This window comes from Nannobrachium achirus (assembly GCF_963921795.1).
Source record: "Nannobrachium achirus genome assembly, chromosome: 2".
Lineage (NCBI taxonomy): Eukaryota > Metazoa > Chordata > Actinopteri > Myctophiformes > Myctophidae > Nannobrachium > Nannobrachium achirus.
The window spans coordinates 1369218-1385056 of NC_137811.1; the positions used below are offsets into that span (position 1 = coordinate 1369218).

Here is a 15839-nt window from a genome sequence, read left to right on the forward strand (position 1 = left end):
TTTGCCATGGAACCCTCATCTGCTGAGTGCAGTGGTGTCCTGGTAGGGTTCATATTTGTAATTGATTTCATGGTAGCCCACATTTTCTTTGTATTGTTTGCCCTGAAATCCTTTTCGATGGATTCCTTATATTGTTGTTTAGCTTTGTTCAGTTTCTGATCTAGTTCCTTTTCCGCTGCTCTTTGTTGCACAAGGTCCTTGTTCTTAAAAGCAAGCCTCTTGCGTCGGATACAGTCTGTTATGTCCTTGCTGATGTATGGCTTGTTGTTGGGATACAGTTTAATTGTCTTATGGGGTATTACTGCCTCCACACAGAAGTTAATATAGTCTGTAATAACCTCTGTGGATGTGCTCAGATCAGGTTCATGGAATATGTCCCAGTCTGTGCTCAGATAGCACCCCTTCAATGTTTCAATGCTGTCGGTGGACCAGATTTTGACAGTTTTAACTAGGGGTTTACTCCTCTTCAATACGGACCGGTACGTGGGAATAAGGTGAATAACATTATGGTCCGAGTCGGCACCCGATCCTAAATTGGCCGGCATCGGTGGCCTAGCTCTAGCTGTATAGGCGTTTTTAATATTCCCATAACATTTGTCCAATACTTTATTTTTCCTAGTATCACATTTAATGTACTGATCATAGCCAGGTAAAGACATTTCCAGTTTGCAATGATTTAAGTCTCCCAGAATGAGTATGGGAGCATCAGGTGTTCGCTGCAGCTGTCTATGCACACAGTCTGCTACATGGGCTGCAGCTCTCCCTGCGTTGGCACTCGGGGGTACATAAACAGTGCAGATTAGAATGTTTCCAAACTCCCTAGGGAGGTAGAATGGCCGGAGACTCAAGCATAGCAATTCAATGTCCGGATTGCAAACGGTCTCCCGTGTTGTATATTGCCTACACCACCTGTCATTTACGTAGACACATATCCCCCCCGCCTTCGTCTTGCCAGACTCAAAACTCCTGTCACAGCGTGCAAGAGAGAAACCGTCCAGCTCAACGAGTGAGTTGGGAATGTCTGGATGGAGATGTGTTTCCGTGATAACCATAGCGCATGACTCACGGTACTCGTTGCAGTGTCTGGTGTAGATCCTTAGCTTGTCCATTTTATTCCTCAGGGAACGCGCGTTGGCCAGGATCAGCGATGGTAGAGGCGGTTTGTTCCCCCTCTTTCGGAGCCTCTGCCTCGCTCCGCCGCGTCTCCCCCTCCGCCGTTGTCCCCGCGGCTTGTCCCCCATGTCGGGACCCTCCTCGTCCTGCGCGCCGCCTCTCGGGGGTCGTTGTAATTCCTTGGGCAGGTCAGGCAAAAGCTGTACTTCTGCCGCGTTGTTGTTACGCAGAGACAACAGTGTTCCCCTGTCGTAAACGCGCCTTTCCTGGTTGTTGCCAATTGTTTGGTAGGGCTTCACTGCAAAAAGCAGCAAAAGCAGCCCTATGCCAAAAACTCTCAGAAAACTTGCCATTTTCACAATGTAGTGCTGGTGCAATGTATCGCAACGTCAACACCCATGTTCGCCTCTTGCTTACTTAATATTTGACAGTTTGGCCAGTTTGGTATTAAAACGGTCTTGAAAGTCCTTAAATTGTGACTTTATAAATGTGCAGATACCTTGTATACACTTATACTGTATGTTGGTTTGTTTACCATTGAGTGAGAAAAAAAAAATGACATTAAGCTAATCATATGGGGACCCCACAAAATAATTTGGGGACCCCACTTGGGGTCCCGACCCCAAGTTTGAGAACCACTGGACTAATCGCAATTAGTTGACATAATCACAGTTATTTTATCAAATAACCGCCATAAGTGTTTCCATGTCGAAATCATATATTCATATATTCAAATCATATTCAAACATTTTCAAAAACAGCAGAAATGGCAGATCTGCAAGCTCGTTGTGAGCTTGTAGATTGGTTATTTCCACTATCAATGTTCTTTTTTTTTATAAAGTTGTCCACTATGTCGGTCATTTCTTTGTATATTTAGGTCATATCTGCCATGTGCAAATTAAAGGCCTACAAGCCAAACAGAAATGTAATTGTCAATGACAAAAACACAATTAAATCGTTAATCGCAATTATTTGAGTGGCAATTAACTCATTTAGACCGTGTACGCATTAATGCGTATTATTATTTCATGCTTTAACTATTCAAAAATAGCAGAGCTACACGCTCACAGCGCGGCACCGAGTGCCGCGCTGTGAGCTTGTAGATCTGCTATTTTTTTTTAAATACCCGCTTTGACCCGATTCTATAAGTGTTGTTTGAATCCTTCAAAGGTGTTTTGAAAAACCTATGTTTCTACGTCTTTGGTTCTCAAACTTTTTCATGTCAAGGACCCCTAGAATTATATGTATTTGGCCGCCGACCCCCGTCTCAAAATATTGTGTATCAGGGACCCCCCAGAAGCAAATATTTGAGTTAAAAATTAGATATTCAAAGATTTGCACACGTTTTTTTTTTTTATCTACAAGCTCGCAGCGCGGCACTCGGTGCCACCCTGCGAGCTTAAACGCCCCTCATTAAACAAAATGAGGGGGGATTGCTTAAACAATTTCAGATAAAAAAATACTAGTTTGTGGTTTACAGTTTGGTAAATCCAAAAAAATATATATTAAAAAATATATATATATTATTAATAATTAATAATCGTCTCAGGTACTAAATTCTAAATGGCTTTAATCGTCATGTAAAATGTCCTAACGGTGCCATCCCCATAGGAGGAGGTGGTGGGGGAGAGGAGTCTAACGGACAGAGAGACGGAGACGCGGGAGGAGAAGGAGGAGGAGGAGGAGGAGGAGCAGGGGAGGAGGACGGGGACGGAGACTATGGCCAGAGCGGAGGAGAGCGGGACGAGGACAAGGACGGAGACGGGGAGCCGGAGGAGGAGGAGGAGGACTTTGACGACCTGACGCAGGACGAAGACGAGGAGGAGGTGATGTCCTCGGCCTCCGAGGAGTCGGTGCTGTCCGTCCCCGAGTTGCAGGTAGAATTAATATTAAAAAAAAATATTTTTCTCCTTTTGCACAAAGTAGTGCAATGCAAGATAGAGGGCGCCAGATCCCTTTGAGTCACACTCTACCACTACTTCCTGTTCATCCACAGAGCATTGATTCAAGTCGTTTTCTCCATTAGATTTCTTTTCACTTTTTTCAACTTTTATTACATGGGATGGTGTCACATAAAGTGAATATTGTGTGCCAATATATATATTATATCTGCCCAGCCTGCAGTGCGCATGTGCGCACCTGTGTGAGTGAGTTGTGGTTGAGTGGCAGATCAAAGTAAAGTGAGTCCTTTGATGTTAACGTGCAAGCAGCGTCTCCGCGTCCTGTGTTCCTCTTAAACATTGCTTAATCTAAATAGATTACGAGCGTATGAAAACGCCACATGGTGTCAGAAAGTGAACTAAACGTTGGGAGAGAAGAAGGATTATAACTTTGTGACTTTTGAACGTGCGTGTGCATCGCTATGGCGAAGTTTTCCCCTCCGGAGCAGATGGATTTTACCAAGCCGGCGACCTGGCCAGATTGGAAGCAAAGATTTTCCCGGTACAGAGTTGCAACAAAGCTGAGCGAGGAGGAAGAAAATGTACAGGTCAGCGCCTTAATATACTCCATGGGAGCAGAGGCTGAGCACATATATAAATCCTTCACATTCACGACGTCAGGTGATGCGAACAAATATGCCCCAGTGCTTGCTAAATACAATGAATATTTCGTCCCTAAACGGAACGTCATTTTTGAGAGGGCTAGATTTTACTCAAGAGCACAGCATGCTGGTGAAAACGTGGAAGCCTTCATTAGGCAGCTCTATGAGTTAGCAGAAACCTGCGAGTTTGGAGCCCAGAAAGATGACCATATGAGGGATAGATTGGTCCTTGGAATCCGTGATAAGCACCTGTCTCAAAAGCTACAAATGAGAGATGATCTGACGCTGCGCAGTGCAATAGAAATGGCGAGGCATTTTGAGCTAATTAAAGGACAAAACCAAGGCTCATCAGATAATGTTGATGAAGTCAAAACCTTCAGGCAGAAGGGGAGGAGAGATTATGGTGCAAGTGGAGCTAAAGCACACAGACAGAAAAACGAAAGATCAAAGGGAAACTGTGGAAGATGTCACAGGGAACACAGTGATCCAGATCAGTGTCCAGCTAAAGGAAAGAAATGTAACAAATGTAAGAAAATGGGACACTTTGCAGTAGCATGTTTCTCTAAGAGCCATGTGCGGGAGGTTACTGTAAATGACCAAGAAAGTGCACGTGATGAAGAGGAGTCTTTCTTCCTCGGGTCACTCACCGAGCATAACACAAATGTGAACGAGGTCATTACAGAGGATGAGCCACCTTGGCACACCACACTGAACATTGCTAATACTCAAGTGACATTTAAGATAGACTCAGGGGCCGACACGTCAGTGATGACAGAAGCTACATATAATGGCCTAGCCAAAAAGCCCCAGCTCAAACCTGTAAAAACCACACTGGGAAGCCCAGGCGGCAATGTGACCACTAGAGGGCAGTTTTTAGCCAAAATCAAGGCTGAGGTGCAGGACAAGCTGCGTGATTGCCACTTCAGAGTGGTTGTAGTCAAGTCATGTGGTGAAAACCTGCTTGGCCGTGCAGTGGCCACCAAGTTAGGCCTGATCAAGCGGCTGAATGAAGTGAGTGTGTTCGGGGAGCTGGGCACATTAAAGGGAGATCCTGCAAGGATTGTGCTTAAAGATGGAGCCAAACCCTACAGTGTAGCCACACCACGACGAGTCCCTGTTCCACTGTTACCCAAAGTGGAGGAAGAGTTGAAACGGATGGTGTCACTGGACATCATAGAGAAAGTAACGCAGCCAACACAATGGTGTGCACCTATGGTCCCAGTTATAAAGAAAAACAACAAAATCAGAATATGTGTTGACTTGAAGAGGCTGAACGAATGTGTGGAACGAGAAAAGTACATCCTGCCTACTATTGACGACCTTCTGCCAAAGCTAGCAGGGAGTACAGTCTTCACCAGCCTGGACGCGGCCAGTGGATTCTGGCAGATCCCCTTGGAGGAGAACTGTGCCCTGTTGACTACGTTTATCACCCCGCTGGGTAGATATTGCTTTAAGAGGCTGCCTTTCGGCATCACTTCAGCGCCCGAAATATTTCAGAGAAAGATGTCGGAGCTACTGGAAGGGCATGAAGGCGTTATAGTCTACATGGATGACATTCTAGTCTTTGGAGAAACCACACAGCAGCATGACATGAGACTCAGCAAGGTGATGGAGTCCATCAAGAAGTCTGGCCTCAAGCTCATGATGGGCCGGAGCCTGCGTACAACCCTGCCAACCCTCATGGAGAATCTGAGACCTGCCTGGCCTGACTTGGAAAAGGTCAGGAAAAATGACAAGCAAGCTAAGCAGTCCTACGAGAGGTTCTACAACCGTAGATACTCAGCAAAGCCACTCCTGCCTCTCACCTGTGGTGACCAAGTTCGTCTTAAGATCAACGGTGAGAAGACTTGGGCGACAACAGCGGTGGTGCAGCGCGAGGAGGCGACGCCACGGTCGTTCACAATGCAAACAGGCCGAGGTGACACGCCCAGGAGGAACCGCAGAAACATCCGGCTGGTCAACGGAGAGACCCCAGCGGAGCCGCCAGCGGCCCCGCCTGAACTAGCACCAGTACACCCTGATCCTGTTCCCCCGGTGCTAAACACTGCAGAGCCTGCCAGCAGCCACCCAGCAGCAGGGCCCGGAGGTCCTGTTGTCACCAGGAGCGGAAGAGTGGTGAAGCCTAACCGTCGTTATGATAGTTAGAGAGAGATGGATGGCATAAGGGCAGAATAATCCCTGTCGCCTCTCTCAAGGGGTTGTGGTGGTCCACCCACTCCCCTAGGATTTGCATGCTTGATATTATTTACAGTTCATTGCTAAAGTTAATAAGTTAATGATAATACATTTTTGATGCACGATGAGAGTTAATTTGATGTTTAAAAAAAAAGTGGATTGAAGTTAATTTTGCTAAGATAAAAAGGAAGACTGTTTTGAATTACGTTTTGAGTATATATATATTGCCCATAGGAACTTTGGGGTTTCTTTACTTAAGAGGGGAGGTGTCACATGAAGTGAATATTGTGTGCCAATATATATATTATATCTGCCCAGCCTGCAGTGCGCATGTGCGCACCTGTGTGAGTGAGTTGTGGTTGAGTGGCAGATCAAAGTAAAGTGAGTCCTTTGATGTTAACGTGCAAGCAGCGTCTCCGCGTCCTGTGTTCCTCTTAAACATTGCTTAATCTAAATAGATTACGAGCGTATGAAAACGCCACAGATGGTAAAAAGATGAGGCAGACAAATAAAATTTATTTTGAATTGAGTATTTAATAAAAGTTGAAAAAAGTGAAAAGAAAGCACTTAAAATCTAATGGAGAAAACAACTAGAATCAATGCTCTGTGGATGAACTGGACATAGTGGTAGGGTGTGACTCAAAGGGATCTGGCGCCCTCTATCTTACATTGCACTACTTTGTGCAAAAGGAGAATTATTTGTCAAATTAAGCTGGCTGCACGCTAGAGCAGTGGTTCTCAACCTGGGGGTCCCCAAATTATTTTTTGGGGGGTCCCCCAGATGATTACCTTAATGTGCAACATTGTTTTCTCACTCAACAGTAAACACACCAACATAAAGTTTAAGTGAATAGAGGGTATCTGCACATTTCTAAAGTTACTAAATTAAACATTGGACAAAATTAGAGGCTGAAATTGTGATAAATTGTGAACGCAAGGCATTGTGAGCATGTAGATTTGCTATATTCACAATAGAACCGTGTTATACAAAATGTAATGCCTCGACTCTTAGTGCTCGTCAGGGAGCAAATATTATTATTTTAGGGGTCGCGGCCTGAAAAGGTTGAGAACCACTGCGCTAGAGGATTTTTTTTTTAATGTGGCAGACCAGTCAAGTTGCTTTACACCAAGGGTGTCCAAAAGTCTCCAAACATTTTTCAAAGGGGGCCACATTACAATATATTTCAGTGCCAACCCCGAGTTTCCTGAGTTTGTATAGGTACCCTACCTGTGCCAACCCTGAGTTTCCTGAGTTTGGGCCGTTAAAAAAAAAAAAAGTATTAGGTATGATCGCGATCGCGAAATTGCATGTTTAACCCCCATACCAACCCCATCTTTCAAACTTGGCAGCCATGTTTGTTTACATTTGAAGAATGCTCATGAACGGATTTCCAAGCGTATTTTTTTGTTTGAAAGCTGTGAACAGCGTGTACACACATGGTGCATGATCTAGGCATGGGCGTGCATGATCCGTGCACTATGAATTACATGGAAGTCTATGGAGACCATGGCATCGGGGACCTTCAAGGAGATGTAATTGATTGCAACGAGAGAGTTAAAACACCTAAGGGTGTGACATTACTTTCCATAACAAAAGCCAAGTCGCACTGCAACGCGTTGTTGTGAGCTTGGAAGGTTATAATAGTTTTGGATTTTTCCATTAGTTTTTATTTTTATTAGTTTTGAGGTTTTGTTTTCAATTACAGTTTAGTTTTAATTACTTTTTAAAGTGGGGTTGCTTGATTGATTGATTGATTGATTGATTGATTGATTGATTGAAGAATGTATTAGAAGTTTGCAATAGAAAAAAAGTACAGTTTCATGACAAATCAAATCACTGGTACAAGGTCAACTAAAAGGAGATCCTAGAAAGCCGAGGCTTATTTCCACAGGAACCACACTTTAAGTATCTCATATAACATTGAAAGACAGACGGATAGAACATAGTACTTTATCTAGGATAATATCAGTTTCAAAAGCATAACATCAAATACAAAGGCAGAAAAAAGGGGGGGGGGGGGGAGCATGGGGGCTTAGTCTATTTACAAGTCACGGGTAGCAGCCGCCTGAAGGTGACTTTTCATACCAATTTTGAAGGAGGCAGGGGATTTGCTCTCCTTTAAGGCTTGTGGAAGGGCGTTCCACATGTTGATGATATAGCAGGAGAACGAGTTAGAGCCCTGTTTAGTGTTAAATCTACGTTGATGCTAGTTTCATTTGGTTTTTATTTTTTGAAAATGCTTAGTTTTAGTTTAGTTTTTAATTAGTTTTAATGTTAGTTTTAGTATTTTACGTAATATGGGGTATTTGTCAGGGGTGAGATTAAAAAAGCTCATATCATCAAGCTCAGATCATATTGTTGAGAGTGGCAGGAATGTTGAGACATACAACTTCTCTCTTTGACCTCACCAACTGGTGTTTTTTTATTTTTTATTCCCACAAATAAAAGACGAAAACTAAGGAGATTTTCTCTATAATTTTAGTTTATTTTAGTTAGTTTTGTAAACACACAATACCGTTTCATTTAGTTTTAGTTTTTTTTTTAAAAGCTTAGTTTTTTTTTTTTTTTTTTTTTCAGTTAAAGGAGCTATAGTCAACTTTTTCTTGAAAAACGGATGCTAAAATAAAAATAATGTTTCGAAAATATTTTATAAAAAAATAAGCTTCATATATGTGTTTCAATAAAAAAAATGACCACAAAAAGCGGAAAAATAATGATAACATAATCATTTTGGTCCTTTGTTTACATTTACAGGGTCCGAAAAATGTAAACAAAGGGCCAAAATGATTATTTTATCTTTATTTTTCCGCTTTTTGTGGTCATTTTTTAATTGAAACACATATATGAAGCTTATTTTTTTATAAAATATTTTCGAAACATTATTTTTATTTTAGCATCCGTTTTTCAAGAAAAAGTTGACTATAGCTCCTTTAACTACCGGTAAAATGTTTTTCCATTCTAGTTTTCGTTTTTTAGTTAGTTTTCGTTTACTATAATAACCTTGGCTTGGAGGTCGTCTATTTTCCATGTTTTCACCAAAAGTGCCCTTTTTAGAAACGTCAGCCCCTGCCTCTCTAACATTCTCTGCACCAATGTTGTTTTTGACAGCAAATTTATTTAAGTCATAATTTTAGTCACCTGTAAAGGTTTAGTTTTAGTCTAAATCTACAGTTGATTTAGTCAACTAAAATGTATTTTGGCGGTGCCTTGATGGCATCGTAAAGACTGATTTTACACAAAATAGCAGATCTACAAGCTCACAACGCGTCGCAGCGCTATTTTCAGCACGCAACACCTGAGAGCAACCAAACATAAAATGACTCTCTTCTCCACTAGTCCCTCCCTAACGTTTTAGTCTAGTTTTTATTGTGTTGACGAAATTGTCAATATGTTTAGTCTTAGTTTTAGTCATCACAGCTTAGTTTTTATTTCGTTTTTATTTCGTTTTCGTCCGTTATAGTCCAGGCGTTTCGGGCAGTATTTTGATGGAATCGTGCACTTTATGAAAGAAGCATGACATTTGACACACAGTTAGAACATGCCATATGGAAAATTTTTGGCTATAGGGTCCCGAAAAACACCTAGTTTGACCCCTCACATGCTACTTAAAGCATATTTATTTTTTGTATTATTTTACTCTATAGTAAAGTCTATGAGAGCCCAACTTTGATCTCCCACAAGTTTCCCAAGACAAATCTACGATGTCCCTATAGCCAAAAATGTTCCATATGGCATGTTCTAAAAGTGTGCCAAATGTCATGCTTCTTTCATAAAGTGCACGATTTTTGCCTGAAACGCTCTAAACGCAGTCGGCAAATATCTTTCGTCATCGTTTTAGTCGACAAAATCAACACTGCTCTGCTCGTCCCTGCCTCTATAACATTCTCTGTACGTCCCTGCCTCTCTAACATTCTCTGTACGTCCCTGCCTCTCTAACATTCTCTGTACGTCCCTGCCTCTCCCACAGGAGACCATGAAGAAGCTGACGTGGCTGGCCTCAGAGGGCCGGCTCTGCGGGGACGTGGGGGACTCCGAGGAGGACCACGACTCCCCCGCCTCCCCCGGCTCCCCCAACTCCCAGGAGGACAACTCTGAGGAGGAGGAGGCCAAGGCCGAGGAGGAGGACGGGGAGCTGGCAGCCGGCCAGGGGAGAGGCAGCAAGGCCACCGAGGAGGAGGAGGAGGAGGAGGTGGCGTCTGGAGAGGGGACGCCCCGGAGGTCTGGGAAGGGGCCCGGACGAGGCAGGGGTCAGTTTGATACACAACAGCTAAAGTAGATCTAGGGCGCCCGGTGGCCTACTGGTCTAGGCGCATACCATATAGGCATTGATGCCTGGCGGCATCGCCGGTTCGATTCCCGATCCGGACGACCTTTGCTGCATGTCTCTCCCCATCTCTACCCCGTTTCCTGTCAGTCTACTGTACTATCCAATAAAGGCATAACAGCCCCACAAAAGCTCGCAGCGTGGCACTCGGTGCAGCGCTGTGAGCTTGTATATCTGCTATTTTTCAATAGTTAAAGCATAAAATAATGATACACAATAATGTGTACCCGTTCTAAAATGTCACCCCTCTGTGCGTGCGTACGTGTGTGTGTGTGTGTGTGTGTGTGTGTGTGTGTGTGTGTGTGTGCGTGCGTACGTGTGTGCGTTGGGTTCCCAGGTCGTGCCAGAGCGGGCAGCCTGCGGCGGAGCCGCCGCCAGGAGCGCCACAGCAAGGACACGGCCAAGCTGCTGCTGCTCTACGACCAGCACATCCTGGACAACGACCCGCTCAGGGACAGCAAGGACACCGCCTTCGCTCAGGCCTACCTCACCAGGGTAAACACCACATGAACATGTCCTTCACCAGGGTAAACACCTTATGAACATGTCCTTCACTCAGGCCTACCTCACCAGTAAACACCTTATGAACATGTCCTTCACCAGGGTAAACACCTTATGAACATGTCCTTCACTCAGGCCTACCTCACCAGGGTAAACACCTTATGAACATGTCCTTCACTCAGGCCTACCTCACCAGGGTAAACACCTTATGAACATGTCCTTCACTCAGGCCTACCTCACCAGGGTAAACACTATATGAACATGTCCTTCACCAGGGTAAACACCATATGAACATGTCCTTCACCAGGGTAAACACTATATGAACATGTCCTTCACCAGGGTAAACACCTTATGAACATGTCCTTCACCAGGGTAAACACCATATGAACATGTCCTTCACCAGGGTAAACACTATATGAACATGTCCTTCACCAGGGTAAACACTATATGAACATGTCCTTCACCAGGGTAAACACCATATGAACATGTCCTTCACCAGGGTAAACACCATATGAACATGTCCTTCACCAGGGTAAACACCATATGAACATGTCCTTCACCAGGGTAAACACTATATGAACATGTCCTTCACCAGGGTAAACACCATATGAACATGTCCTTCACCAGGGTAAACACCATATGAACATGTCCTTCACCAGGGTAAACACCATATGAACATGTCCTTCACCAGGGTAAACACTATATGAACATGTCCTTCACCAGGGTAAACACCTTATGAACATGTCCTTCACCAGGGTAAACACTACAGTATATGAACATGTCCTTCACCAGGGTAAACACCATATGAACATGTCCTTCACCAGGGTAAACACCATATGAACATGTCCTTCACCAGGGTAAACACCATATGAACATGTCCTTCACCAGGGTAAACACTACAGTATATGAACATGTCCTTCACCAGGGTAAACACCATATGAACATGTCCTTCACCAGGGTAAACACTATATGAACATGTCCTTCACCAGGGTAAACACTATATGAACATGTCCTTCACCAGGGTAAACACTATATGAACATGTCCTTCACCAGGGTGAATACCATATGAACATGTCCTTCACCAGGGTAAACACCATATGAACATGTCCTTCACCAGGGTAAACACTATATGAACATGTCCTTCACCAGGGTAAACACTATATGAACATGTCCTTCACCAGGGTAAACACTATATGAACATGTCCTTCACCAGGGTAAACACTATATGAACATGTCCTTCACCAGGGTAAACACTATATGAACATGTCCTTCACCAGGGTAAACACTATATGAACATGTCCTTCACCAGGGTAAACACTATATGAACATGTCCTTCACCAGGGTGAACACCATATGAACATGTCCTTCACCAGGGTAAACACTATATGAACATGTCCTTCACCAGGGTAAACACTATATGAACATGTCCTTCACCAGGGTGAACACCATATGAACATGTCCTTCACCAGGGTAAACACTATATGAACATGTCCTTCACCAGGGTAAACACTATATGAACATGTCCTTCACCAGGGTAAACACCTTATGAACATGTCCTTCACTCAGGCCTACCTCACCAGGGTGAACACCATACGAACATGTCCTGTCACCATTATTGTGATCTAATAAATTGTGATTTATCAAGTATCAAGTACGTTATCAAGTGCGCATGCATAAAGTGAATGGTGAATCGAGTGGCAAAAGTGAGTTTAACGTTGTTTAATGCAATCAGATAGGACTTTTCTGTTTTGGATGTATGGGCTGTCAAGGCCAGAAAGTAGTTCTTCGCCACTCAGTAGGTGTTCCCGCATAACTTCCGGGGATGATGATGATGTCACACGCATACCCTCTATTTACAGGTCCTTTTTACCAATTATATTGTAGAGGATTTAAGTGGTACCGGATATGCAGCTCAGCAAATAAAGGGTGAATTGCATCACAGTAAATTGATCCCAGTGCCGATCTACAAGCTCGAGAGCTTGTAGATCTGCTTGGTTTGGGAACCACTGGGTTCTGGGTCTAAACCAGTGGTTCTTAACCTGTGGGTCGGTACCCCCATGGGGGTCCCCAAATTATTTTGGTTGGTCCCCAGATGATTAACTTAATGTGCAACGTTGTTTTCTCACTCAACAGTAAACAAACCAACATAAAGTTTAAGTTTATAGAGGGTATCTGCACATTTCTAAAGTGACAATTTGAGGACTTTTTAACACATCGGGTGCCCACGTGGTGTCTACGTGTCAATCTCTTTGATCTTTACGAGTGCCCAACGACGCGTTTGACGCGTTGTACAGTAAACTATACTGTACTGTAGCTACTGCACTTGGCTACCGCGGTGATGAAACGACTCCATTTCCCAACATGCAGCGCGCAATTACGTCACCCGGACGTGCTGTGTGGCTCGTTGACTTCCTGTTTACCGGCTGCACAAAAATGCTGTTTTCTCCGGATTCTCTTCCTTTTTTAATTTTTTTCTCAAAACGGCAGCCTCTTCTACATGCCGTAACACAAACACTGTGGCTTAGAAATGATAAAAAACGGTCCTGACTGAAAGAAAAGATTTTTGCGGAATAAACTGGACATACTCGGATTACATTTACTCGGATTACTTTTCTCGCCAGTACTCTCGCCGGTAGGTAAAATGACGCGTTGCCATGGGCACCAGCAAATAAGACGTCAGAGATCACGTGGGCATCCGATGTGTTAATACCTCTAAAATGACAAATTAAACATTGGCCAAATTGTCAAATATTAGAGGCAGAAATTGTGAAAATAGCCGATCTACATGCGTTGCGAGGCGTTGTGAGCATGTAGATCTGCTATTTTCACAATAGAACCGTGTTATACAAAATTAAATGCCTCAACTCTTAGTACTCATCGGGGTGGGGGGTCCCCAGTTAAAATATGGTTATTTTGGGGGTCGCGGCCTGAAAAGGTTGTGAACCACTGCGTGTAAAGGATTGCTGTTTGTTGTCCAGGTGCGAGAGGCCCTGCAGGACGCCCCGGGTAAGATGGAGGAGTTCCTGGGTCTGCTGTACGACTTTGAGCAGACGGGCGAGGGCCGTGACGTGGTGCAGCTGTTCAGGAACCTGCGCAGCCTGCTGGCAGAGCAACCCCACCTCCTCAGAGACTTTGCAGCCTTTCTCCATCCAGAGCAGGCCTTGGAGTGTGGCTTGGTAAAAGCTCTTATTAGTTACTGCATTGAAACCCATTTTGACCGGGTACGCATGATTAAGTATCATTTTATGCTTGTGCCGCGCTGTGAGCTTGTAGATCTGCTATTTTTTTAGAAAAATCTTGAAAATGTTTGCAATTCTTTGAATATTTTGACCCGATTCTATAAGTGTCTTCTGAATCCTTCTAAGATGTTTTTGAAAAAGATATATTTCTATGTCAGTGGTTCTCAAACTTTTTCATGTGAAGGACCTCCAAAATGATATGTATTTGGCTATGTACCCCCATCTCAAAATATTTAGTTCCAGGGACCCCCCCAGAAGGTGGTTGGTAATGGTGGTTGGTAGATTAGCCGTGAAATTTCTATTATTGTATTGTGATCTGAGACATAATATTATGTTTATAAACATGACCACGCCGCCCTTCCTTCTTGGACAGCGCCGTTGTTTTTTCTTTTTTTTCCCCCCCAGGTCATAAACTCACCGTGATTATCTGGTTCTCCGTTGGGATAGAATGGGGGTTTTGGCCGATCATCGATCTCCCCGTGCGTTTCGCGTGCGCGATCCTTTCACGTAAATGTCCCCGCAAATAGTCCCTGTGTGACTCAAAAGCAGAACTGAAAATTTTCGCTAGCATAGCCCCTAGCATGGCTGCTGTAGAAGCACCAGGGTACAGACAGTAACCGAATAGGGTAATGTGCCTTGGAAAAGGAAAGGCCAATGACATCACTTCTGCTTCATGTCAGCCCAGCCATGAGCTATCAATGCACGAGTGGTGACTAGGGAAGGTTAGACGATCGCCGATTTTCGGATCAAAATCATTTATTCCGGTTTTAATGACAAAGTCCGGGAAAGTACGACGTGGCTGAGACTCCCCGCTGGGATGTGCGATAGAGTACGGTTTTAACATTATGGGGCTCCCCGTGGCTTTGAAAGGGTTAATGAATTTGATGGAAAAGACAAATACAGAAAGTCCTTTAAGTCATTTGTTTGGCGAGTCGTTTTCTTAAAATATATCGTAACAAAATGATCTTGTGAACCCAGTATTGTGAATTGTGTAAATCGTGCGTCGAGTGAATTGTTATTTTTCTACTTGGATCAAATGATCGACAGGCTATGATTAAACCCCCCTCCCCTTCCACTCCTTAACCCATTCAGAACGGGTACACATTATTGTGTATCATTATTTTATACTTTAGCTATTGAAAAATAGCAGATATACAAGCTCACAGCGCAGCACCGAGTGCCGCGCTGTGAACTTGTAGATCTGCTATTTTTGAAAAATCATGAAAATTTGAAATTTGACCCGATTCTATAAGTGTCTTTTGAATCCATCTAAGATTTTTTGAAAAACCTATGTTTCTATGTCAGCAATCTGGCCAGCCATCGTCAACGAAAAGGTCCTTTTCATTTAACTGGAGCTCAGTTAGTCTGTTCTTGAGAGACTGAGAGACTACTATGTCAGTGGTTATCAAACCTTTTCATGTGAAGGACCCCCAAAATGATATTTATTTGGCCACGGGCCCCCATCTCACCCAGAAGCAAAATTTTAGTTTCAAACGTTCGCTTTAAAAATACATATATTCAAAGATTTGCGCATAATTATTTTCTAGGTCTTCTAGGTCTAAAACTCTCCTCTCCTCTCCTCTCCTCTCCTCTCCTCTCCTGCGATCGGGGGATAGTCACAGGGGAGATAAATCAATCGCTCCTGTGATTCGCTAAACGTTTACGGTGAAGTGGTCTGCGTATCATGCGTATTGTAGCTCCTCCCTGACCACTACCGATTGGTCTGGGGTATTATAAGTTATATCTAGCTTGGTGCCTCCCACAATGACCCTCTGTGGCTACAGGGCAGACTTATTACACTATTACTACTACTATTGCCCTACTATTACTATAATGTGTCACAGTAAGATGCGTTCTGAGCTTTTAGATCACTTGTCTGATGTAATAGATGGATAAAGAAAATGACCAAGACCGAGACAGTTTGCCCTCTTGGCTCCCAAGTTG

At 43.7% G+C, this 15839-nt stretch overlaps 1 protein-coding gene across 1 annotated transcript in view; it reads left to right on the forward strand.

The window, feature by feature from the left end:
• Positions 1-1147: 1147 nt before the first annotated feature.
• The window catches only part of LOC308308542 (GON-4-like protein), a gene marked incomplete at its 5' end in the record, with an annotated part of 33183 nt that continues 18491 nt past the window's right edge, over positions 1148-15839 (forward strand). The window contains 5 exons of the mRNA XM_080753958.1: positions 1148-1301; positions 2725-2990; positions 9799-10078; positions 10493-10650; positions 13635-13832. Of these exons, the coding sequence (XP_080610084.1) occupies positions 1148-1301; positions 2725-2990; positions 9799-10078; positions 10493-10650; positions 13635-13832 (1056 nt within the window). The remainder of the gene's footprint in view (positions 1302-2724; positions 2991-9798; positions 10079-10492; positions 10651-13634; positions 13833-15839) is intronic.